We start from the raw sequence: 22,431 nt of genomic DNA on the forward strand, positions 1-22,431 counted from the left end.
AACACTAACCAAAGATTAACTTGGTCACTGAAAGCCTCTCCACACGTTAGCATGAAAAAAGTCCACTGAGCTGGTCCACTGTCCAAGCAGAGCTCATGTTTAGCTCTGACTCAGACAGATGGGATATCCATCACTCTCTCAAACTCCTCCCCCTGTTACCAAAACCCCCCACGCCTCCCCCAAATCTGTTTTGTTTTTTTTTTATCTCCCCTCCCTCCTCACTCTTGCTCCATCTCTCTGGGGCCTTTTCAGCTGAGGCCCTGAGTAAAGTGTGAGGTAATACAGCCTTGATCAACTCCACCTCGCAGCTGGACAGTCCATAAAAAGAGCAGAAGAAGAAGAAGTGTGCTCCAGTTCCACAGCTGAGTTTATCTGGGAAACCTTGCACAAAATAAACATAAGAATGTTGCCTATCCAGAGGCTAAGAGGCTTGTACACAACTCCTTAAGTTATTTCCAATGAAGTAGCAATGGAAAACTGTACCTTCACTAATGAAACGACCTGGGGATCAGATTTGGAAGAGCTCCACACATTTAAACTATCATCTGTCAGGATCAAGGCTAATTCCTATAGATTGGGGAACTGCGGAATAATACAGCTCATCACCAAAAGGAGCACTAGAGATATGTCTGTTAAAACTGTTTTTTTTTTTTTTTAAGGAAAAAGAGGACAATTGAATAGAATCTGGAGCCAGAACCAAACCCGAAGTGGAGATTTCACCATCGCCCGGAATCCAGTGAATTAGTCAGGGGATAAAAGATGATAAAAAGCTTCCATGACACGGTGTAGAGGGAGGCAGCGGCAGCTCGAGCCTCATCTGCTGTGATTGCCTTTGAATCAGTATTAGCTCGACATTACAGCGAGATTCCATGGAGCCTTTTTTTAATACCGTAACCAATGGCCTCGATATCAGCTGTACCTTGCAAAACTACCCAAGACAGAGGGACAAAAACAGACAGGGCTTTTGCAGTGCAGCATTAGCTCATAATGGCTCATTTTGAAAAGCATATTAGTTCCAGCATAATTACAATCAGGCCCTCACACTTGCTATTTTACAGGCATTCAAAAAGGACCAGCCTTGGAGCAGAGGATGACACCAGTTGAGTGTAAATGACAACAACACCCCCCACCCCCCACTCCCACTCCCTCCCTCCCTTTTCCCTCCCTCTTTCCTTCCTTTCCATTTCCCCCTACACATACCCATAGGACAAAAATAACAGCATCATCTCCATCCCATCTTCATTTGCGTTTTTGTTTACATGTTTATTTTGTGCGTGCGTCTTTTGTAGGAGTTGTTGTCACAATTACGGTTTTTGTCAGTCACCGGGAAGCCGAGGAGGGGGTGGGGGGCTTATTATACAAACAGCCCCCAAAAATTGAGGCACAGTTATTTATTTATTTATTTTTTTTACAGAGCCTTAGCGATCTGATTTGCTATCTCTGACATCCATCTGCCTCGCACAGCCATCTCTCTGGCTCGCGGCCTGAATATAAAAAAACGCAGTCTCTCTGTGGTTTCTGTAGCTTTTTCCTCAGGTTTGTTTTGGCGGGAGGGATTGAACCTCAGATACTGAGGGGAGGAGGCTGGCGGGGGGAGGGAGGGCGAGGGTGGGTGTTGTGTTGTCTTGTGTTGTGTTTTGAGGGGACGTTACAGCGCAAGATCAAATAACTGACAGTGGAGTCATTTGCATTTTCCCGAGATCCCATTTTTCTTTCGCCCTTCTTAAAAGTGTTTGTGCCAAACGCTCACTAGGCCTGAAGAGATGATGAAACACCAACACTGAAAGACATCTATAAACAGAAGAGAAAGGCTTTAAATAATCGTGTCCTGTGACTCAAATTTGCGATTTATTTATTATTTTTTTTACAATATGAAGCGTTTTGCTAAATTCATCTCTACAGTAAACCCAAAGGAAATTCTTTAGGTTCTTTAAAGCACGCGTTCTCAGCTGGTGGGTCGTGAACAAAAAGTGGGTCATTGACTCCTCTGGTTGGGTCGTGGAATAAAAAGAAAGCAAATAATTTTAGTTACTTATAGGCTGAACTGATGTCGGACTTTTATTTTGACAGACGTACATAAAAAACGAGCAGTGGGCTAGCTGTTGCCAGGGTAAAGTCTATATGACTTAAATATTAGTTTAAATCACTCTTCTACTCGATGAAAACCCTCTTACACAGGGTTTTTTTTTTCATTTTATGTACATTTTCACAGAGAATATATCTACAGACATGTTCAAAAATGTGGCGAATTTTATTGACGTTTTGAAAATACAGATTTTAAATAATTTAAACATGGTTATATTTTTATTTGGTGTTTTTAACGGATTACGAGAAAAATAAAGTTTTGGCAAAGTTTATATTTTAAATTTTTTTACCCAATATGGTATAGTTCAAAATACATAGGACATTTGCACTAAACTTAGCCCAAAAGGCCACAGTTATGTTTGCTTTTTTCACTTAAAAAAAATTAACAAAACACGTAACCAGGTGTGTCCAAACTCTGTGACATTTTTCTGTTTTATACAGAGCCCTGTTTACTCTCAGTGATCCTTTAATATCTCTCTCTCTCTCTCTCTCTCTCTCTCTCTCTCTCTCTCTCTCTGTGGTGGGCTACTTTCTGTCCAACACAGCCCCCATTGAGTTGTGTTCATTCATCCATTCAGAGACTCTCTGCTGACCAGCGTTGACCAGATGCTTTTACAGCGGCTCAATGACGAGCTCCTGTGTTCCTCTCAGACCACTAACACTTCCTATTGACTCTAGAGCACTTCACACCGCACTGATCTTGGAGAGGTTAACAACAACTCTCTTTCCTTGACTAACATTAGTTGTGTGCAGGAGCACTAAAAACATGCTGTTTTAGTTCATTGTCTCCGATTGAAACACATTTGTAAATAGTTATTAAAAAAAACCCGTAAAAGTGTTTAGGTATGGCTCCGTAAATTAGAGTTAGTCAAATTAAGGAAGAATATCACTTTAGTGGAGCTATAAAATCCACAATTTTAATATAGCAGGAAGGAGGTGGCTGTAATGTTATGGCTGATCGGTGCCTGGGCCAAGTGTGCGACGTGTTTAGAGACAGCGTCAAACGGTCAGCCCTTCTCACGAGCCCCTCTCGCTCTCACTGCCCTGTGGAAAGCGCTCTGTCTCGCGCTCATCTTCGAGGCGCATTCCCGAAGAAAATTCCTTCGCTTTTCTTCTCGCGCGACACTGGGATAAAACTCACATCCTTTTAGGAATGACAAGAGCACCAAGCGGCAGAGAAAAGGAGACGAGGCCGAAGAAGAAAGGGAAGAGAAAAAAAACAGATGAGAGAAAAGGGCTAAAAGAGGGAAAGAGGGGAGGGGCTATAATCGTTGGCTCCTACAACAAACAATTAGACCTTCTTATTTTTCTTTCTATTTTTTCTTTCTTTCAGCGCGGTAGAGGAGAGAGAGAGAGAGAGAGAGAGAGAGAGAGAGAGAGAGAGAGAGAGAGAGAGAAGCTCCTGCTCTTTTATTGCCGCTGTCATGTGTGTGAGAGCACACGCCTCAACCTCCAACAACAGCGCGAGCCCGGGGCCTCCAGCTCTTTTTAGCCGCGAATAGACGCCTCTCCTCGGGGGGCCATTAGCGCGTGAATGGGCCGCTGACAAGCCCGCGCGGCGTGGTGGGGTATCGATAAACGCTGACATATTGACTCCCCGCGCCCGCGCACCAGGGGACAGGGGACAGGGCTGAATATGAAAGCGTGAAGGGCTTGAAGGGTGGGATTATCCCTCTCCATCACCAGAGACTCCACCTTCTTGAAAAGGAGAAAGTTTCTTTTTTTCTTTCTCTCTTTTTTTGGCGGGGGAGTGGAGGGGGTGGGGGTGTCACTTTAAACATTCATAAAGTTCTTCTGTAATAAACGTAGCGCTGAGTTTGTGTGGACTAACTGATAAAGGGAAAAATGATTATTATTATTAGTAGAGAAGTAGTCAACACACAGAGTGGACATATTTAAGCTAATTACTCAGACTTTTATTTTGTCTTATTCGGGTGTTTCAGAAACGTTTCTTTTTTGAGGAACGTTAAATCTAAAAATTGGAACAATTCGTCCGTAAAAATCTAAGGATTTTGCAGTTGTTACAGAGGAAGATAGCATTGTCATTACCATGGCAACTTAAACTTCACATCCAGAAGTTGACATAAATTACTATATATATATAACAAGAAACAACATGTCACTGACTGAGGAAGAATGAAAACGATTGAACGAATCCTTTAAAATTCAATACTAATTTGTTTAGCTTAAAAAATATATTTTATGTAGAGAGTTAAGGATTATTATTAATGTTGTTGTTTTGAAATTGACTGGAGGGTTTATCTTATAAGGAGTACGAGTACTTGCTATTTTTATATGATTTGTAATTTTTCAGTTAAAAAACTAATTTAATTTAAAATGTTTTTCAAAGTTTTCAAGCCTCTGTTGTGGAAATCAGAACGCATTTCTGAGTGGAGCATGGCATTTGGCAGCGACTAATATGGACCTTTCATGACATTATTTTTACCCACGAAGTTTTTTAAAATAGTAATTTTATTTGATTTAAATTTCAAGCGCCCGTTTGTCCTGCAGACGTTTCACAGGAAGAAACTGTTGTAGGTTTTTGATTAAAGTCTCGCAAAATATATGGCACAGTGAAATGTAAAATTAAGTATAAAATAACAAGATAAACAGGGTCCGTTTAGATTTTCAGCTCGTCTTGAAGCAGTCTCCTGTCTGTCCTTTCAGTTGACGATTTGTCGCGAGTCCGCGAGGTTCGTTCCAGACGCTTTTGTTCGTATTCCTCGCGCTGCAGGACTGAAAAAGCAACAATAACAGACACCACTCCCGGCTGCGTTCAGGGGTCTTACCTCACCTGCCACTCTGAACATACACCAGCGCCCTGCTCTTTTTCAAAAAGGGAAGAAAAGTAGGACTTCATTTCCTGGGGTGGGGTCCCTGCTAATTAAGGTCACAGCTAAAGTAATGAAATTAAGAAGGACAACAAAAGAGAAAGGAGAGTCGAGGGATTGTGAGCGGGCTGAGAGGGAGGAGGGGGAGGCTCGGGCATAGCTCGCGCAGGCTGGAAAAGCCCGAGAAGCCCCCTCAGCGCAGGAAATCAAATGCTAACTCTGGGGGCTTTGGGCGAATGCCACGAGATGGGCCAATTTATTTTTCCTCAAGAATGTACAGGACAGAGCTGACGGCGGACGAGGAATGCGCTCAAAAAAAGCACGAGCTATGCGCCTCGAGGTGGTTTCCCTTCCACCGAGGCCAAGACGGGAAACTTCCTCGTAATGAAGTGCAACGGAAAAGGCCGACCAAACTTATTGAGGGTATTTACGTCCTAGAGCTGGATGCCGTGGCCTTTACAAAGCCAAAAAATTGCGATGTTTTTTTTTCCGATGGCGTTTTGTGTTATGATTCCTAATCGGATCCTTGTGTTGTGATTGATTCCTTAAAGAAGGAAGAATGCCATTGATATTTTTTTTTCATAATTCAATTTTTGAGACGAAATCTAAGCCGCTCAGTGTGGTTTAATGTGAATTTATGCATTGTAAAAATGACTGGGATATGACTCCCAATGTTTTTAATTAATATTCAGAACGACCAGTTCGTCTACAAGTGTTTGTTGTGCTTTTATATATGATATAAATTATTTGGGTGAAAAAAAATCTTTGGGTATTTTTATACAACAATTTATAGACCTGTAAATGTCCTTCAGGATTCACGTTTAACAAATGTGTTTCAGGCTAAAACCTTATCTCAGGACTTGTCTCAGTCATTGGGCAGGGTATTTATGACCAGGTCTAGGACTCTAGGAACCTAATAAATATTAATGCCATTAAAATAACGAATGATTACAACGCCTACTTCAAAATACAGAACTAAAAATACCCATATTCATTTTGTAAGTTCGTCTATGTACATTCAGTTCAGTTCGAGGTCTGATTTTGTCTTTCTGTGGGTGGGGGGGTGGGGGTACTGTAACTGTCACAGCGTGTGATGTCAGATCACTGCTCCATATTGTGTGTGTGTGTGTGTGGGGGGGGGGGGGGGGGGGGTGCTATTTGGAAATTTAGCCCGTGCGTTCCCCTGAGGAGGGAGCGACAGACGACGCATAAATAAGCCCATTAGTTTACAAAATGGGAGATGTGTGTCTTTTCCGTTTGAACATCCGAGGACTTTGGCCTCGTCTCGGAGCTGGAGCTCATCGACCACAATCTCTTTTTTATTATTTCTGGAAAGAAAATACACATTTCTGATTTGCAACACTCTAGGAACATGTTTATTGTCTTGGTGGGCCCAAGGACCCCCCAAGCCCCACTGAAACCTTCTTAAAAATGGCCACATGTTAAATGAAAAATAATGAAGATTCCATTTGCGCGGGAGATCAAAAGCATAAAATGGGCGATGTTATGGCCCTAAGTAGCATGCGCTAATGGTGATTTTAAAGCAGCCGAGCATGGTGGGAATGACTCTAATTCATCAGTGTTCAGACCGGGGCGCGCGCGCTCCAAACTTAATTAGTGTTGCACATTATGTGGGGGGCATTTTCTCCATTGTAATGAAATTAGGGAGAGATGCCTGTTGTCTTTTTCTTTTCTTTTTTTCTTCTTCTTCTTTCTTTCTAATCCACCGCACTGTCCCCGGCCGCGCGCGCTGTCAAAAACTCTGACATCTTTGGCAGGCGGCGAAAATCGGTGACGGCGGAAGTTTGATATCATTTACAGGACGAGCGCGCGCTATGAGTGGGCTCTTTTGTTAAGACCCTTTAATAGCACACACACACACACACACACACACACACACACACACACGCATACAGAGACGCTCACAGTGGAATATCTACAGTAACCACAGCCAAGACCGCGAGGATCATCTCTTAAACGCGTCTAATCTCGCACCACTTTAGTTACACGGTTATAACTCTATAATAACAAGATTCTACGGGACTCAGGCGTTTCATGCATCAGTTAAATCCATTCAGATCATTTACAAGACGAATGTGCTATTATGAGTTTATTAAGACACTTAATAACAGCTAAGGGTTTAGTTCTGTAAATAGTGACCAGTTTAGTTACACAGTAATAACGCAGTAATAACAAGATTTCATATGACACGTATTACACCACTGATAACGCATTAAACCCGTACACAGCCTGCTTTCTATAGTAATTGTAAAGAGGTATAAAGCTGTATTAAATTAAAAATGGATATAAACAACAAAACAAGCAAAGACTCTTTCACACTCATTCCCATGAACATTTGAAACATTTGGTACATTGAAAATGTATCCTACAGTACTGTGTAAAGACCTTTGTTATTGCCCCAGTGACATTTTAGTATCATTTGTTAGACTCCGAATGCAAAGCAAAAACGTTAGAAAATATTATTTTATAAATTGTGTTTTTCAGAAGAAGAAGAAAAATGGCATTATGAATATCGAGGGAGGGGGAACGTACAAAACACATCCCTCTGTCAAAACGCTCTACAACACAAAGCACATCCAACCTCTTCCATCAGGAGACTCTTCTCACAAGAGCCGCTCTCGCTTTCCATTTGTTTTCCGAGAGCCGTTTGGAGTGTGCCACGAGAAAACAGTTCTAAAAACATCCAATTAAATCAGAATTGCCTTCCACTCCAGCAGCGAACACAGGCCTGAGTCAAAGCCCCTCGGGAACTAATCTGCGGCTCTGAGGACCCTTGTCTTGTCCGGAGGCATGGTCAGGAATTACCAGAGGGAGGTGGAGAGACAGAGAAATGGCCTTCGGGAGACATCGTTTTCTCTTGTCAGGACAAACACATACTTGAAAGTGACAAAAGTGACAACAGCCAGCCACCTCTGTGTCAACTCATTGCTCTCCAGGTTCCTCCTCCTGAGGAGTAATAAAACCTCTGTCTAATAAAAACAGAGGCATATCGACCCCCGTTACCTGCAGTGCTCCACTATCGAATAAATGTCCCAAGTTTCCAAAGTCATTATCTGATAATGTCTACAGACCAGTACCTCAGGAAAGTCTCTAACAACTGATCTAGGTATAACCTGCATACCTTTATTTCTGGGGCCTGTTTAGTCTGTAAATAAGAGCTTATTTCTTTATTTGCTTTAAACTTTAAACAGTTTCAACTGGGGAATATGTTGATTATTAACATTTTATGGAAATCTGTTTGGTTTGTTGTGGGGTTAATATCAAGGTCACAATAACGTGTAAATCTTATCATCTTCAAAACACCTCCCTCTGCTTTATTTCTGTGTATTTAAAAACATCATCAAAGAAACACAAAGTAACTGATACAGGAACTTGGCTAACAATTGTAATAAATTTGATTCATTTCTTGGAGATTTCAATTCTTTGTCATTTTGCACAAAATCATTTAGACTCCAAAGGAAAATAATCAAAATAATGTGGACGACTATTTCTAACACTTTAAGATTTATTGTAATTTAAGTTTTAAAAAATGTTGCAATGTTTAAAATTGACTTTTAATTTTTTACCACGTCTGGTCTTTTCAGGAGACGTTCTGTTATTTCAAATGGATTCTGCAACGTCTAAAGTTCAGTCTCTGAATTTTGTTGCAATCTGAGGAATCCCAAATGTTCCCACTTTTCTAAGGCTGTATTTAATTCTTTTGTATCTATTTCCTTTTCTCAGAAGTCTTCTTGACTTCTCCACAACCTTTCAGAGCCACGGTGTTTAGATGTTTCTTCACAGTGGAACGACATACAGAAACACCTGGACTCAGTCGGCTCTGAAGTGAGAACAGACCTGGATTTTCTTGATGAAGAAAATGTAGTCTACGTTGGATTGGGTCTATCTCGCGTTGGTTCTTAAGAATTCCATTTCCACGTCTTTTAATGAAGTTCAGTACAGCGCTCTCACGTCCTCTGAAATATCCATAGAAAGACCACTGCTGTTTATTTTAAAGCAAAGTGATTGTTCTTGTGAATGAGATTTCTGAGGGTAAAGTTTAAAGACTCCACCACATGATCTAAAGAGTCTAGAGGGTAAAGCGTTTAAAGGTATTCCTTGGAGACATACGTCCAACCGTTTAGAAACCATTTATTTGGAACGCAACCCACCAGGGTCCTGGCTTTGAGACGCTGTGGGCCAGATTCAGGAGAAGGCGCCCCACAATATTAAAGACACAAACAACAAATAAAGAAGAAGGCTATGGACCTGGGGGGGACCACGGCGGTTGCGGCCCGGCTTCATCAACTAACACGTTATTGATCTTTCGCTCGTCTGGGGTTTTTTTCGGCAGGGTTGTTTGTTTAGAGGAGCATCATCCCTGCTAATAGCTGTCTGTGGTGTAATCTCCCCCTGCTCTGGGCCCTCCTACCGCCCCATAGACCCCTCTTCCTTGTGCCCTCCCCACCTCCTGTCTCCGAGGTTGAAGTTAACTGCGACACTATAGGGGTGAGGCCCTAGGAGCCGATTGTGTTGCTAATGTTGACACCTGCCAGATCATGGTGGGGCTTTTTCAGAGTGGTGGGGTCTGGGGTCCAACCCCTGCCAGCGAGAGTTCACCCCTCCACTGGGCAGTCTTATTAGGCAGATTAAGAATGGGTTAGTAGGGTCACAAATCATAGAACTCCCTCTGGGGGGCTGGGGCCCAGTGTTTGTTACAGAGGGAAGGGAAAGTAGCGTTAGGAGTCTTGCCCAAGGAGTGGTATTGGTATAGGGTGGTGTTCCTGTCTGAGCGAGGAGTTGAACCCTGACCTGCTGCGTGGAGGGCAGTAGATCTTTGGTACACAGAGCTATGAGGTGAATCCCTAATTGTTTATTTAAATTAATTCCATGAGTCCTTTCAGTAATTATATAAACTCCAACTCCAGTAATAATTATAGGAGATGGAAGGGTAGGTGGCTTCTCAGGGGGCAGCCAAGGGCTTCAGGTGGCCTTTAGGGTAGAGAACCAGGGTTTAATCCCCAGGACCAACAGGAAACATTGGGGAGGGTGGAGTGAATAAAAACAGTGTTTTTACCACCCCTCAACATCCACGGCTGCTCTGCTGTTGAGGAAGGCACCAAACCCACAGCTGTTAGAGTTCACCGACCCCAGGGTGAAGACTATTGAGCCAGTTTAGAACCTTCAGCTACAAACAGAGTCCTCACAATGAGATCAAAACACGGGCTAAGTTCTGGATGTTTGACTGGAGTTTATGAAGAAGCATGGCTTGGTCCTATTCAGGTCCAGCACACACACACACACACACAGAGAGAGAGAGAGAGAGAGAGAGAGAGATGACACATTCCCAATGACATGAGAGAGGAAGGTTCTGCTCAGAAAGACTCAGAAAAGACCTACTGATTTTCACAATGTACACCTCTCTCATTCTCTCTCTCTGTCTCTCTCACTTTCTCTCTCTCTCCCTCTCTCTCTCTCTCTCTCTCTCTCTCACTCTCTCATTCTTGCTCTCTCTCTCTCACATGCATTTTTCTCTCCATTACTCTCCATTACTCTCTTCCTTGCATTCTTCCCTCTCTCTCTGAGTTTTTCTTTCTATTCTTTCTCCCTCTCTGTCTCCCTAATAGTTACTCCTTTCTTCCACCTTCTTTGTTTTATTCTCTCTCTCTCTTTTGTTCTCTCTCTCTCTCTCTCTCTCACACACACACACACACACACACACACACACACACACACACCAGTACTTCTTTCATCTTCCTTTCCCTTTCTCTCCCTCTCTCCCTATTTCTTTATTTCTCTTCCTTGTGTCTCCTTCTCCTTAATTGTCTCTTCTTTCTTCCCCACCCCATTTTTTTTCTTAGCACTCCCTTCTTCTTTCATCCCTTCTTCATTCTTTCTCTCTTTCCTTTCTCAATCATGGTCTCCTTAATAGTCACTGCCTTCTTATCCCCTTCTCTCTCTCTCTCTCTCTCTCTCTCTCTCTCTCTCTCTCTCTCTCTCTTTAACATGTTGCTGTCCAGGCCGATCGTGTCAGTTTGAAGCCCCCCATTCAGGAGTATTCACGCATCTGCCTTTGAGGGGACAATGAGCGCTGGTTTATAAACTGTCTGCCCGCTCGCCCGCGGCCTTTAGTCCGCATTGTCTTCCTCGCCTTAATAAACTTTGTGAAGGAGTTCATCAGCGGGGCCTGAATGGAGTGTGCACTGAATCTCAAGACACAGAATAACAGAGGGCTCTTTTCTTCCTTTTCATCCCTCACTCCACTCCTCATCCTCCCCCCACTCCTCCTTTTCTCTTTCCCTTTCTCTTTCTCACCATCACACCCCCACCCCCCCCCCCCCCCCCATACTCCTTTTCTTTGCAGGAGAAGTTTGGTCTGACAATGGAGAGAAGAGGCTGTCAGACTTCAGAGGTCTTAGGCCCGGCACTCAGAGACTCGGAGAGAGAGAGAGAGAGAGAGAGGGAGAGAGAGAGAGAGAGAGAGAGAGAGAGAGAGAGAGAGAGAAAGGAGGCAGCATTCAATTAAAGAACAAAATGCTTCTCACAGAAAGAGGAGAAGACAATTGAATTTTCTCTCCATTCAAGCCGCACGGAGGATGATTCAGACGCTGCCTCGATATCTTATTCAAAAGCCACAGAAAACACACATTCACAGCTCCACAAAAAGCACAAGAAAGAGGAGGACAAACGATGAAAGGTGCACAATGGCATCACCAAAGCGGGCGGCGCTTTCCCTCAATATCCACAGCGCTCAATATGCCCAGGACACAACGAGAGCATCCCCCTGCATTCCCTGATGGAGAGAAGAAAGCCAGGGAGTACACACACTTATTCAAAAGAAAGATGGCCAAATATTCTGGGGGAACATTGCAGAAGTCGAAGGAGCCTTCACATAAGTTCATGTGGGTTCTTCTTAGATTTGGTTTCTAAATATATTTTGCGTCATAAACCATTAAAAAAGTGCATATGAAAGTGACTCTTTCTCAGGTTTACTTTCTTTATACAAAGGCACAGCGATGAAGAATCGAACGGCTTTGTGGTCCCTGAATCAACCAGTGTCTGCTCCACAGTGTCTGTCCCACACCTGGGGTGTGTTTCATAATGAGTGTGTGACTGAATTAGGAAGTGTGAGTTAAGGAGTGAATAAGTAAATGAATGAGTGGTTGAGTCCATGTGAATAAGAGTGTGAGTAATTAAATGAATGACTGAGCAAACGAGTGAGAAAGTGAATGAGTGAATGACTGAGTGAGTAAAGAGTAAGAGTGAGTTTCTACCTTAAAATGACAGCTTCTACATGATTGGAATGTTCCACTGGGCTGTAATAGGGAGAACAGAGCCTCTGTGGCTGCTACAGCGGGTCCACTGCTGGTTTACTGGACTATTTGGACAAATCTCATGGGTGGTTACCTAGCTTCAAGAAGAATCTAGCTTGATATTCCTGGTACGGTCATTATGGCAGAAAGAGGGAGTTGTAAAATGTTATAATCAGGATTTTTGAGAGTTATTACTCAGGTAGCCAGGGTTTTGCGGCTGCAAATTTTAGCCGGAATAGCGCACTTTTCCACTTCTGCTAATTAGTGTTTTTCTCCGGTTGCTGTGAGGATGAAATGGCTGGAGTTAAACTTTTTGTTGGTGGAAGACAAGCTTTGTTGAGAACAGTGTTTTTGAGAGTTACTGATGAACAAGGGCGAGCACCTGCTAACTCCTGCTAGCACCTGCTAACTTTAGCCAGATTAGCTTGGATTAGATTGTCTTAGATTAGCATTGGATATCAATTCTGGTTTTAAGTGCTTTTCTGTCAGTTGCTGTGGATATAACACCTAGAGAACCACCAAATTACACTTTATGTTTGTAATTACATAGTCCAGTGTATATCACGGAATCAACATAATTCTATTCAATTACACACATTCCCCCATTTGCGACCAATGTAAATGTCACTCAGTGTGTGTGTGTGTGTGAATGAGAGAGGTTTGTGTGTGTAAGAAAGACAGGGAGAATGGGTGTTATTAGGAGCCCAGAGAGCCGGTAGTGTTTATGTGAGTGAGTGAGTGAGTGAGTGAGTGAGTGAGTGAGAGAAAGAGAGAGAGATGTGGACAGTGCTATAAAAGTGAACTACACTCAGCAGCAGGTAGGGGGAGCTCAGGAGACAAAAAAGTCAGTTCTATGTATGTATGTGGGTGTTTGAGTGAGTGTGTATATTAATGAATGCGAGTGTGAGTGGGTTACTAGATTCATGAGGTGCTTCACACCTAAAAAGTTAGTCACTGAAGCCGTAAGTGGTCACTGTGTGAAGTCCTCTCACTGGTCGCTTTGTGAGGGAATTTTATTCATTGACCACTTGCGGCTTCAATGGTGAGAAATATCAGAATGGAAGAATATAGATGCATATGTTTTCATCATCGTTTCCAGACCAGCAATGACAGTTTAATACTGGCCATAAGCCATTAATCCACTGTTCTACCTTTAAAGTGTGTGAAAACTTCAAGGTCTTCAATGGATGTCTGCTCTAATTAATTTCATACTCAATTAGGACAGATCTCCAGCGCAGGGCCATGCTGGTGTTATGGCCTTTAGTCTCAGAGAGAGAGAGAGAAAGAGAGAGAGTGAGAGAGAGAAAGAGAGAGAGTGAGAGAGAGAGAGAGAGAGAGAGAGAGAGAAAGTGTGTGTGTGTGTGTGTGTGTGTGTGTGTGTGTGCTTGTTTACATGCACTAATCACATGTGACAGCTTGAGCACATGGAGTTCAGATGTGTGGCTGATATCTGTCACCTCCGCTCTTCCTCAGAGACACGAGAGCTGCCCACAGACACCAGCGCACCCTCAAACACACCTGGAGCCGCAGAAGGAGTTTTCGAATCACACCCCACCCTCCACTGATGCTCCACGCCATGTACCTCATTCAGAAAGTGATTGACTTAACTCTGTATGCACTGATCACAAATATACGGTCACTGTCCAATTAAAAACACGTGTCTCCCAAAATAGTACCTTTACAAAAGAAGAAAGACACCTTCAGAAACTTTCAGTGGATGTGAATGTAAATAGACTTTGGTTGAAGTTTGGAACATTTCTATTGGTGCGTTTATTATTCAACTGAAGGACAGCTGCAGTTTTCAATGATGTAGTAAACTAATTAAACACAAATGTAAATACATGTTTTTTAGTTGGACAGCGACGGTATGCACTCAGGATTGCGTTTACTGAGTGATAATACCACTGCAAATACATTGTTATGTATTATTTTTTCTTGATTATTCCCCATCTGTGAGCGGTTGAGGGATAGATTCCCATCAGACTCTGTGTAACTGCGCACAGCTAAAGAGTGTGTGATTATCTCACGCCATCTGAACACGCAGTGGCTGCTACTTGTTGCTAATCCTTACCCTAGCTCTAACCTTACACTACAGCCACAACAATCACATCAATAATAGCCACAAAACAGCAATTACAGCAAATAAAGCACTTACCACAGCAACTACAACAACAGTAATAGCAGATACAGAATGTACAGTGAATTATGCAACTGCAGCAAATGTAGCAACTACAATAACATCAATACAGTGACTGAAATGAACCACAACAGTAATTATAGAAATTATAACATCTACAAAAATGACATCATCTCCAGCTGCAACTGCCACAGCTAAAATACCTGCAACCACAGGAACTACAGACAGAAAGAAGCCGCTGTGTTTACTTCAGACACACACCCCATTGTGACGTAAATAATAAATAAATAAACAAATGCGACTGTTTTCTGCAAAGGTTTTGAACTGGACCATGGCCTTTTCACCAGACGCCAAAACAAGGAAAGAAACAAGTAAACAACACTAACACAACACTGAGAAAAGGCCACACTCATTATTTCAATCAGTAAATAAACAGAAACTGAGCTCTTGGCAAACTGGACATTGGTGGGGTTTATTATTCAACCCTTTGCCTTTCAGATTTAAAACAATAATGATTTTTATGTCTTAAAATCAAACAGTTCAAACTCAATAAAATACTTAACCCAATAATAATAATAAGAATAAGAATAATAATAATAATAATAACTACAGGGTTGTAGAGCTGTGTGTGTGTGTGTGTGTGTAGAAATGTCAGAGTGCAGCAGAGGAGGTTAATCCCAGTTTAATGCAGGTCCACTCAGTGCAGTGCGCGCTTATCTCCGCGCCGCATTCAGACATCCACAGCTCCGTCAATTTCAACCGACGGAAAAGTGCAGCGCGCGCAGCCCGGAGAGAAACGCTATTAATAACTTCTCCTTACTCTCACTCAACCTCTCTCTCTCTCTCTCTCTCTCGCTCTCTGTCTCTCATTCGCTCTCTCTCTCTCTGTCTGTCTCTGTCTCTCTCTCTCTCTCTCTTTCTCTCTCTCTCTCTCACACACACACACACTCACTCACCCCCCCCCCCTCACACGGTCTCTCACACACACTCTCTCTCTCTCTCTCTCTCTCTCATACACACACACACTCAACCCCCCCCCCTCTCTCATTCTCCCTCTCTCACTAAACTTCACACACACCTTCGCAAACGTACAGAGAGAGAGAGAGAGAGAGAGAGAGAGAGAGAGAGAGAGAGAGAGATAGATAGATAGATAGATAGATAGATAGATAGATAGATAGATAGATATGCAAATAAACAATTTCTGAAGTGGACAGGTAGACAACACACACACAAAAAATATTCCACATTTAGTGATCAAGTTATATAGTGCTTAAATTATTATTAAATAATGAATTAAAATGATAATGCAGTTGTAAGAAAGACATAACAAAGTTACTATTATTATTATTATTATTATGACAAATACCCCTATTAATTTTACTTTTACTATAACTATTAATAATAAATAATCATCATAACATTATATAGAAATATAATAACAATAATAATGTTGTTAAGCGGGTTAATTGTTTTACAATGTATCCGTCGCCATGGTTTCCAGCTGTGTTTAGAGCTTGTTAACAGAAACCAGGAGGAGCACGAGCTCGCGGATGAATTTACGAGGCACAATGTTTTACAACTGAGACACATAAATAACAATAACGAGCAGCACGCGCCAATCACCACAATCACAGGCATTACACCGGTTTACTGCTGACCACCAATTAACCCCTTAATGACACTCATCCTCTCCCGCACTGACACGCGCATGTCGTCGCTGTTCAAGAAAACACTGCATCTGTTTTATTTTTATCCGTTTTATTCGGCACATATTTCTCTGCGAGATTTGACCCCAGCGGCTTTCCTTCACACAGTGACGCGGAGTAAAGTCTCTCTGCATGAACTGATAAACCTTTACAGTAAGAGCCATCTTTGTGTGGAAAGTGCACCGGAAAAAACGATATTAAAAACACTAAACAAACAAAAGAAAACGAAATATTATTTGTGTTAAAATTTGGTAAAATTGTTCTCAGAGAAAAGTCAACATTCCTCCACTTTTGAGCCCCATTCGAACCGGTTTCCTTCTCTTCACCAAACAGCAAACAACACACTTTAAACACCACACACAGACAACTGGTGTCATGCATTGTGGGGACATTATCTACATGTGTGGTGTGTGTGTGTGTGTGTGTGTGTGTGTGTGTGTGTGTGTGTGTGTGTGTGTGTGTGAACAGGCGTTGGTCCCCACAACGTGACATGGCTGACACACCCTCTCTGTAAAACACGCACCCACACACCCGCGCTCGAGGAGCTGATGTGACTGACCTTTGTCCCCGAGGATGCCGTCGATGCTGTGCTTGGTTTTCTTCTCGCCATCTTCATCCTTCTTATCACACTCATCCTCATCGTCCTTCTTCCCGAAGCGCGCTCTCAAAACGCGGCTAATGGAGCTCACTACCACGAGATACACACACACACCACTCAGTTGACCATTCACCTCTAGTTTCCACAGGCTCCAGCATCAAAACACTACCCACGTCTCACACAGTAAAAAAAGCCTACTGTACATTCCTCACATCAGAGCAACATTCCTCCATGGTTCAGTTTTACAGTGTGTGCAGGGGTTTACTGTTTCCCCAGAAGCAACATGTGAAGACCAAAGGTATCTCACTACTCTCAGTATTTAATGGTCCATTTTAATGATCTCAAAAATTGACAGCAATTGAAATTATTTACAAATACCACCTTAAATTAACATTTTTTGAGCCTCCAAAATACGAAGGCCACATTAATTAATTATTATTTGTTTCTGGTCAAAATGAATACCTTCAACATTTAAGACCACCTTAAATAAGCACTGTTTTGGCCGTACTGACCTCATACTTTGAAGGCCACCTTAATTATCCCAAATTCATAAGCTCCTCTGAATGAGCTGGTGATTCTTAATCTCTAAAACATTTAAGGCCACCTTAATTAAGTCCGTAACCTTACTGATCTAATTTAAAGGCACTTTAATTATTTCAAAGTTATTCATTGTAATACTCTCAAAATATTATGAGCCACCTTAAATTTCTAAAATATTTAAGGTCACCTTAAATGTGTCATTTTTATTAAAACTTTACATTTTGAGGATATCAAATTTTAACGACCACCTTAATTCACATCCCACTTTGAAGGCCACCTTAAGGGTGTCCATTGCCTCCTAATGTAAGGCCACTCTACTGAGGGCAAAACACTGAGGCCACCTTAAAGTGGTCCACTTCTGAAGCTTAATAAGTTATTTCAGGCTATTTATTATATCCACCTTAAATCTCTCTGATCTGAAGCTCCCTCTACTTGTGGACTCTGCTGCCTCTGTTAAACAGGGTGGGTGTGAAGTGTAGGGTCAGGGGTCAGTGTGAGTTGAGGAAGTAAAAGGGAGTTGTGCTTACCAGCTGCAGTCTCACCTGAGGGAATAGAGCCTCTGTCACACACTCCGTCCTTCAGAAGCTTGTCACGGATCTCCCAGCTGAACATGCCCGGGTTCTCGCGCTTATACTCCTCTATCCTCTTCTCCACGTCCGGGGTGGCCACTTGCTGCAAAGGCCAACAGCACACAGGCCACAGAGAAGAGCACACACACACACACACACACACACACACACACACACACACATTTCAGATTCTCAGCCTTTACTGAGTCCTGTACTGTGTCCTTTACTCCTGGACGTCTATTAACCCTTACACATGTCCAAAATATTCATCTTTACAGCATTTCAAAGCCTCAGTACCGAATCTGAGAGGTTCCTCTCAGCCTGTGTGTGTGTGTATGTGTGTCATATATACTCACTCTAGGTTTGCTGCCCCCGATGGCTCCGGGTCTAATGGAGCCGGTCTCCTGGTACCTGCAGAGGATCTTGGACACGCAGCCGTGGGACACGCGCAGCTGGCGGGAGATGACGCAGGGTCTGATGCCGTGGTGTGCCATCTCCACGATCTTGTGGCGGATGTGGTTGGGCAACGGTCTGCCGTTAATGAACACTCCGCCGAGCTGGTTCACGCGCCCCTGACCCAGCGGCGTGGACACTGCACCGAGACAAACACACACACCGAGCGCGTGACTTTGGGTTGAGCATTGGAGCGGTTGAACTGGACTTTCTAAGAGAGAAATGGCAACAGATATTAAACTGCATCTGGGAATATGAAAAATGGCTGTACAGTGTAATCATAAGAAATCCACCTTAAACGAGCTGGTTGTTTAGTTAGAAACCAGAGACAGTAGACTATCTTATCTTTGCTGTTATCTTTGGACTGTCCTGATGAGTAAAGGACCACTAGCGCCATTAGAATCTGATGGCTGTACAACTGCCTGAGGGGAATTAGCGGTTACCATTAGTGACCACTAGCGAGCCATTACAAACCAGCACGTGTGAATGTGTCCCAGATCACCCGTTAAACCATTAGGATCCATTACACCGTGATATCAGTCCATTAGGAACACACCAAATACTATCCCCGACTACAGGGCACCACCAGGAACAGGTCGGTACCCGCCAGTTACTGGAAGTGTCAACCGAAATATATTATATTCATATTTTTTTTATATCAGCACCATTAAACATACATCTATTTACAGTAGAAAAATCTTAATGTTTTTATTATCAAATATTTATTATCAATAAAAAAATTCTGATTGTGTTATATCGCCATGTTAAAATGAATAAAGACGTTATAACACACATCCACTGGAAATTAAGTCCATCACACACACACTAATACACACACACACACACACAAAAAAAAATTAATTTAAAAAAATTAATTATCACCACAAATAATTAGTAATACATTTAAACGTAAACTGTGATATTAATACACCCTTATTAATGTTTTACAACGTGTTTAGCAAAGGTTAATAATTACGTAAATAATACTTTGAGGTATTCCAACACCTAACAACAATAAAACCACACAGTGACTATAAGGCCGTTTATACGTTGTTAAATGATTACACCTTGAATATAAATCTATTTATTCGTTAGCGTTTATGAGAACTACCAATAAATGCTTTATGAATATGCTTGTTAATTAAGTTGTAACATCAGTTATTACACATAGAGTGATAGTAGCGTCCGGGGTTACATTACATTTAATACTACAGTTCCAGGGTGCAGCACAATCAAACAAACCTGTGCATTATTATTCATAAGTAAGTTGTTAATGTGGTCAAAATAACTGTATTAATGAAACACAATTTACAATAAATACAAAGGGGAGCAGCGACCTGTTGCTTTCCAAATTTTGAGCCGTATATATATCTACTTACGTTTACTCCATCAGTCAGTGTTATTGTACCTGTCATTTTTGACATATTCATATTTATCAGAGAGGACCGCTCACTGAATTATTAATCTGCATTTATAAACAAAAAATTAACAATTCATTACGAAAATGGAGCTCTAGTATATTTTGTCTAATCACATATTCAATGATCATAGTTGAACTGGTGTCGTTAAAGTAAAAACAAATAATCTTTCATTTAAAATCAGCCCAAGCTTCAAATCAGAAACCGAAACCCAATTAAGAATAATGAAAAAAAATTGGAATTTAAATTTTAAAATGCAGTATTTACCGTAAAGTAAAATAACAGACGGTAAAATACTATCACGTATCTAACCTTTCAAAATGTATCATTTTTTAAAAGTCTTTTAGGACGACAATCAAAACTAAGAACCAATAAGGAATGTTTGTTTGCGAAAACAAATGTGAAGCAAATATATATTTGTGTTGTATGAGAATCAACTTGTTCCTGTGAAATAAGTCTTTTCGCGGTCATTGGACCAATTAGACAGATGTAGTGAACTGTTAAAGCACCTGACTAAAGGTCGTGAACAGCACGTGCTGTCGCGCATATTTAAACCCGTTCTCGCAATTAAATTTGATAGTAAACCTTTAGAAGACATTAAATTCCATTAAAATTAGCTTTTTAAAAATTTTGTTGAGAATTGAGGATATAAAACATAGTTTTAGAGAATGTCTGATTATTTCTCACTTAACACAGCTATTTCAAACTATCCAAAATCTAAAGCTCATTATGTCCACCGGAGGATATATTATTGCAGTGTATCACATATCGTTAGGGTACCTTCTATAGACGTGTGCACATTTTTACACCTGTGAATATAAAACGTTGATTTTCTGACAACAGAGGTGAACGCCTTCAACAGTCTGCAGGTGTTAATTCACTGTTTATCTGATACCCTCTCAGAAAGATTAATTTAACAGAGAGGAAATACAAGCCTAAATATGGCCTTAGCAAAAGTTATAGAACTTTTCATAACAACAATTTTTTAAATATTTTCCCTCACCTTGAAAAAAGATCAAAAGAACTAGTGCTTTTAGTGGAAATGTGAGGAGAAGGTGTTGAGTAATTTTAACTTCAAGAGGGTGTGCCCAAATATATTCCGATTCTAACATAGTAACTAGAACATAAACAGGTTCGTGTCAAACTCTGGTATTGTTTTGTCCGGTACAATGCTATCATTTTTTTTAACAATTCTGCCGGCTGTATCTTGCCTGCCTGTATCGCGCATTTAACTGCTCGTGCAATTGTTATTTTTTTCTCGTGTATCATGTTATAATTTGAAGCACTATATCAATTCCCTTTATCCTTCAGAAACACCCCCCCACACACACACACACACACGCGCGCGTCCTTCCACCCCAAGAGTCGCTGAAGATGATGCACTTTTGTACATTAATTATTCCTAGTCACACAGAGCAAATATTGGCGTGATCCTCTGAGCGCTGTTTGATTTCGCGCGGAACTCTTCAGTAAATCCTTCAGCTCCAGCACTTTCCTCAGTGGCTCTTGAGCACGAAATTCTCGCACGCTCTCCGCGAACATTTCCCGTGTTAGTGCGCGACTGTAAACGCCTGCTCCTTAAAAAGTATTTACGCGCATGCAGAGGTTATTTCCGCCGTTAAAATAGAAGAAAACCTTTCTACCAAATATATACGACACGCTAGATTTTTATTATTTTTTTATTTTGAGATGACCATTTTTTTAAACCAAATAATGTCTAAATAAACGCAGTGAACCTTTTGAAAAATTAAAGGCAGTAAGATTTAAATAAACACTGATCTTTTAAAATTGAAGTTTATTGCGTGCAGTGATCGTTTCATAAATTGGAAATAAACACAGTGAATGTTTTTTTTTTTTATAGATTATTACTGAATACTTGGCAATTGTCTTTTCTACAGGGAACTTGCTTCTGAACGACTTTCCTCTTTTATTTTTAAAAAAAAAATTATTATACAGTTTGTTTTTAACGTGATCAATTTACATAAAATAATAATAATTATGTGCTTAGGTTTCACATTTCGACAGACGTCAATATTTGCCACACCGGATGGTCAAGTTTAATGTCCTCAAAAATGAAGCGAGATTCAGTCCTAAACTAAAATATTTGACTCAGTTCTTTCCGCTTTATTAAATAGTTAAATTTTCCTGAAATTCCAAACGCTCGGACAGAAGAGAAATATCTCAAATATTGAAGAAAATATCTCAGAAGGTGAAAATGGTTTAATAAGTTGTCTTTGTAATAAAATGCTTGTAAAATTGTTCACGTAAACAGCGGTGTGACGCTTGGCACCACCGGGCAGTTGAGAGGTTTTGTTGGTTTTCGGAATGGAAAATGTTCACAACATATTCTACAACGTAAAATATTTACTGCAGGGATATTTACTGAAATATTTTGGAGGTGGGAAAAAAATTAAATGCGCCTTAAAAGGTTATGGCACATTCTACGTTTTATGTTTTTAAGTAAGTTTTAAAAAGTGACATTTGGCGATTTCAAAATAAATATCATCGAATACATTTTAGAGATTTAACAGTTCATGAACCTCAGTAAATAAACTGAACTTGAACGTGCGCTCATTCGCCAAATTCTTCACATTTGTCGTAGTAAAAGTCTTTGTGTAGAAATGCTAAAAGTCCTGAGAGTTACCTTCCAAGGGGAATCCGGTGCGCGGGTAGTTCTGACCCGGTGCCGGCCGCACCATGCGAGGAACTGTTCCCGGTAAAGTAGCCATTCCAGCTACTCCAAAAAAAGGGAAAACCAAAAAAAAAGTTAACGAGAGACAG

The 22,431-nt window shown here is 41.3% G+C and overlaps 1 protein-coding gene across 3 annotated transcripts in view; it reads right to left on the bottom strand.

Moving 5' to 3' along the window:
* pax7a (paired box 7a) overlaps window positions 1–22,431 on the bottom strand; it is a 66,548-nt gene extending 44,117 nt beyond the window's left edge. For 2 of the 3 annotated variants that reach the window (XM_066670075.1, XM_066670077.1), the window contains exons 1-4: window positions 22,295–22,431; window positions 18,136–18,371; window positions 17,738–17,882; window positions 16,632–16,760 (exon numbers count right to left, since the gene is read on the bottom strand). In XM_066670075.1, coding sequence (XP_066526172.1) covers window positions 16,632–16,760; window positions 17,738–17,882; window positions 18,136–18,371; window positions 22,295–22,379 — 595 coding nt within the window. In that variant the 5' untranslated portion in view covers window positions 22,380–22,431. The remainder of the gene's footprint in view (window positions 1–16,631; window positions 16,761–17,737; window positions 17,883–18,135; window positions 18,372–22,294) is intronic. The other variant, XM_066670076.1, reaches the window with a different exon arrangement.

The sequence above is a fragment of the Hoplias malabaricus genome, chromosome 5 (genome assembly GCF_029633855.1).
Source record: "Hoplias malabaricus isolate fHopMal1 chromosome 5, fHopMal1.hap1, whole genome shotgun sequence".
NCBI classification, from domain to species: Eukaryota; Metazoa; Chordata; class Actinopteri; order Characiformes; family Erythrinidae; genus Hoplias; species Hoplias malabaricus.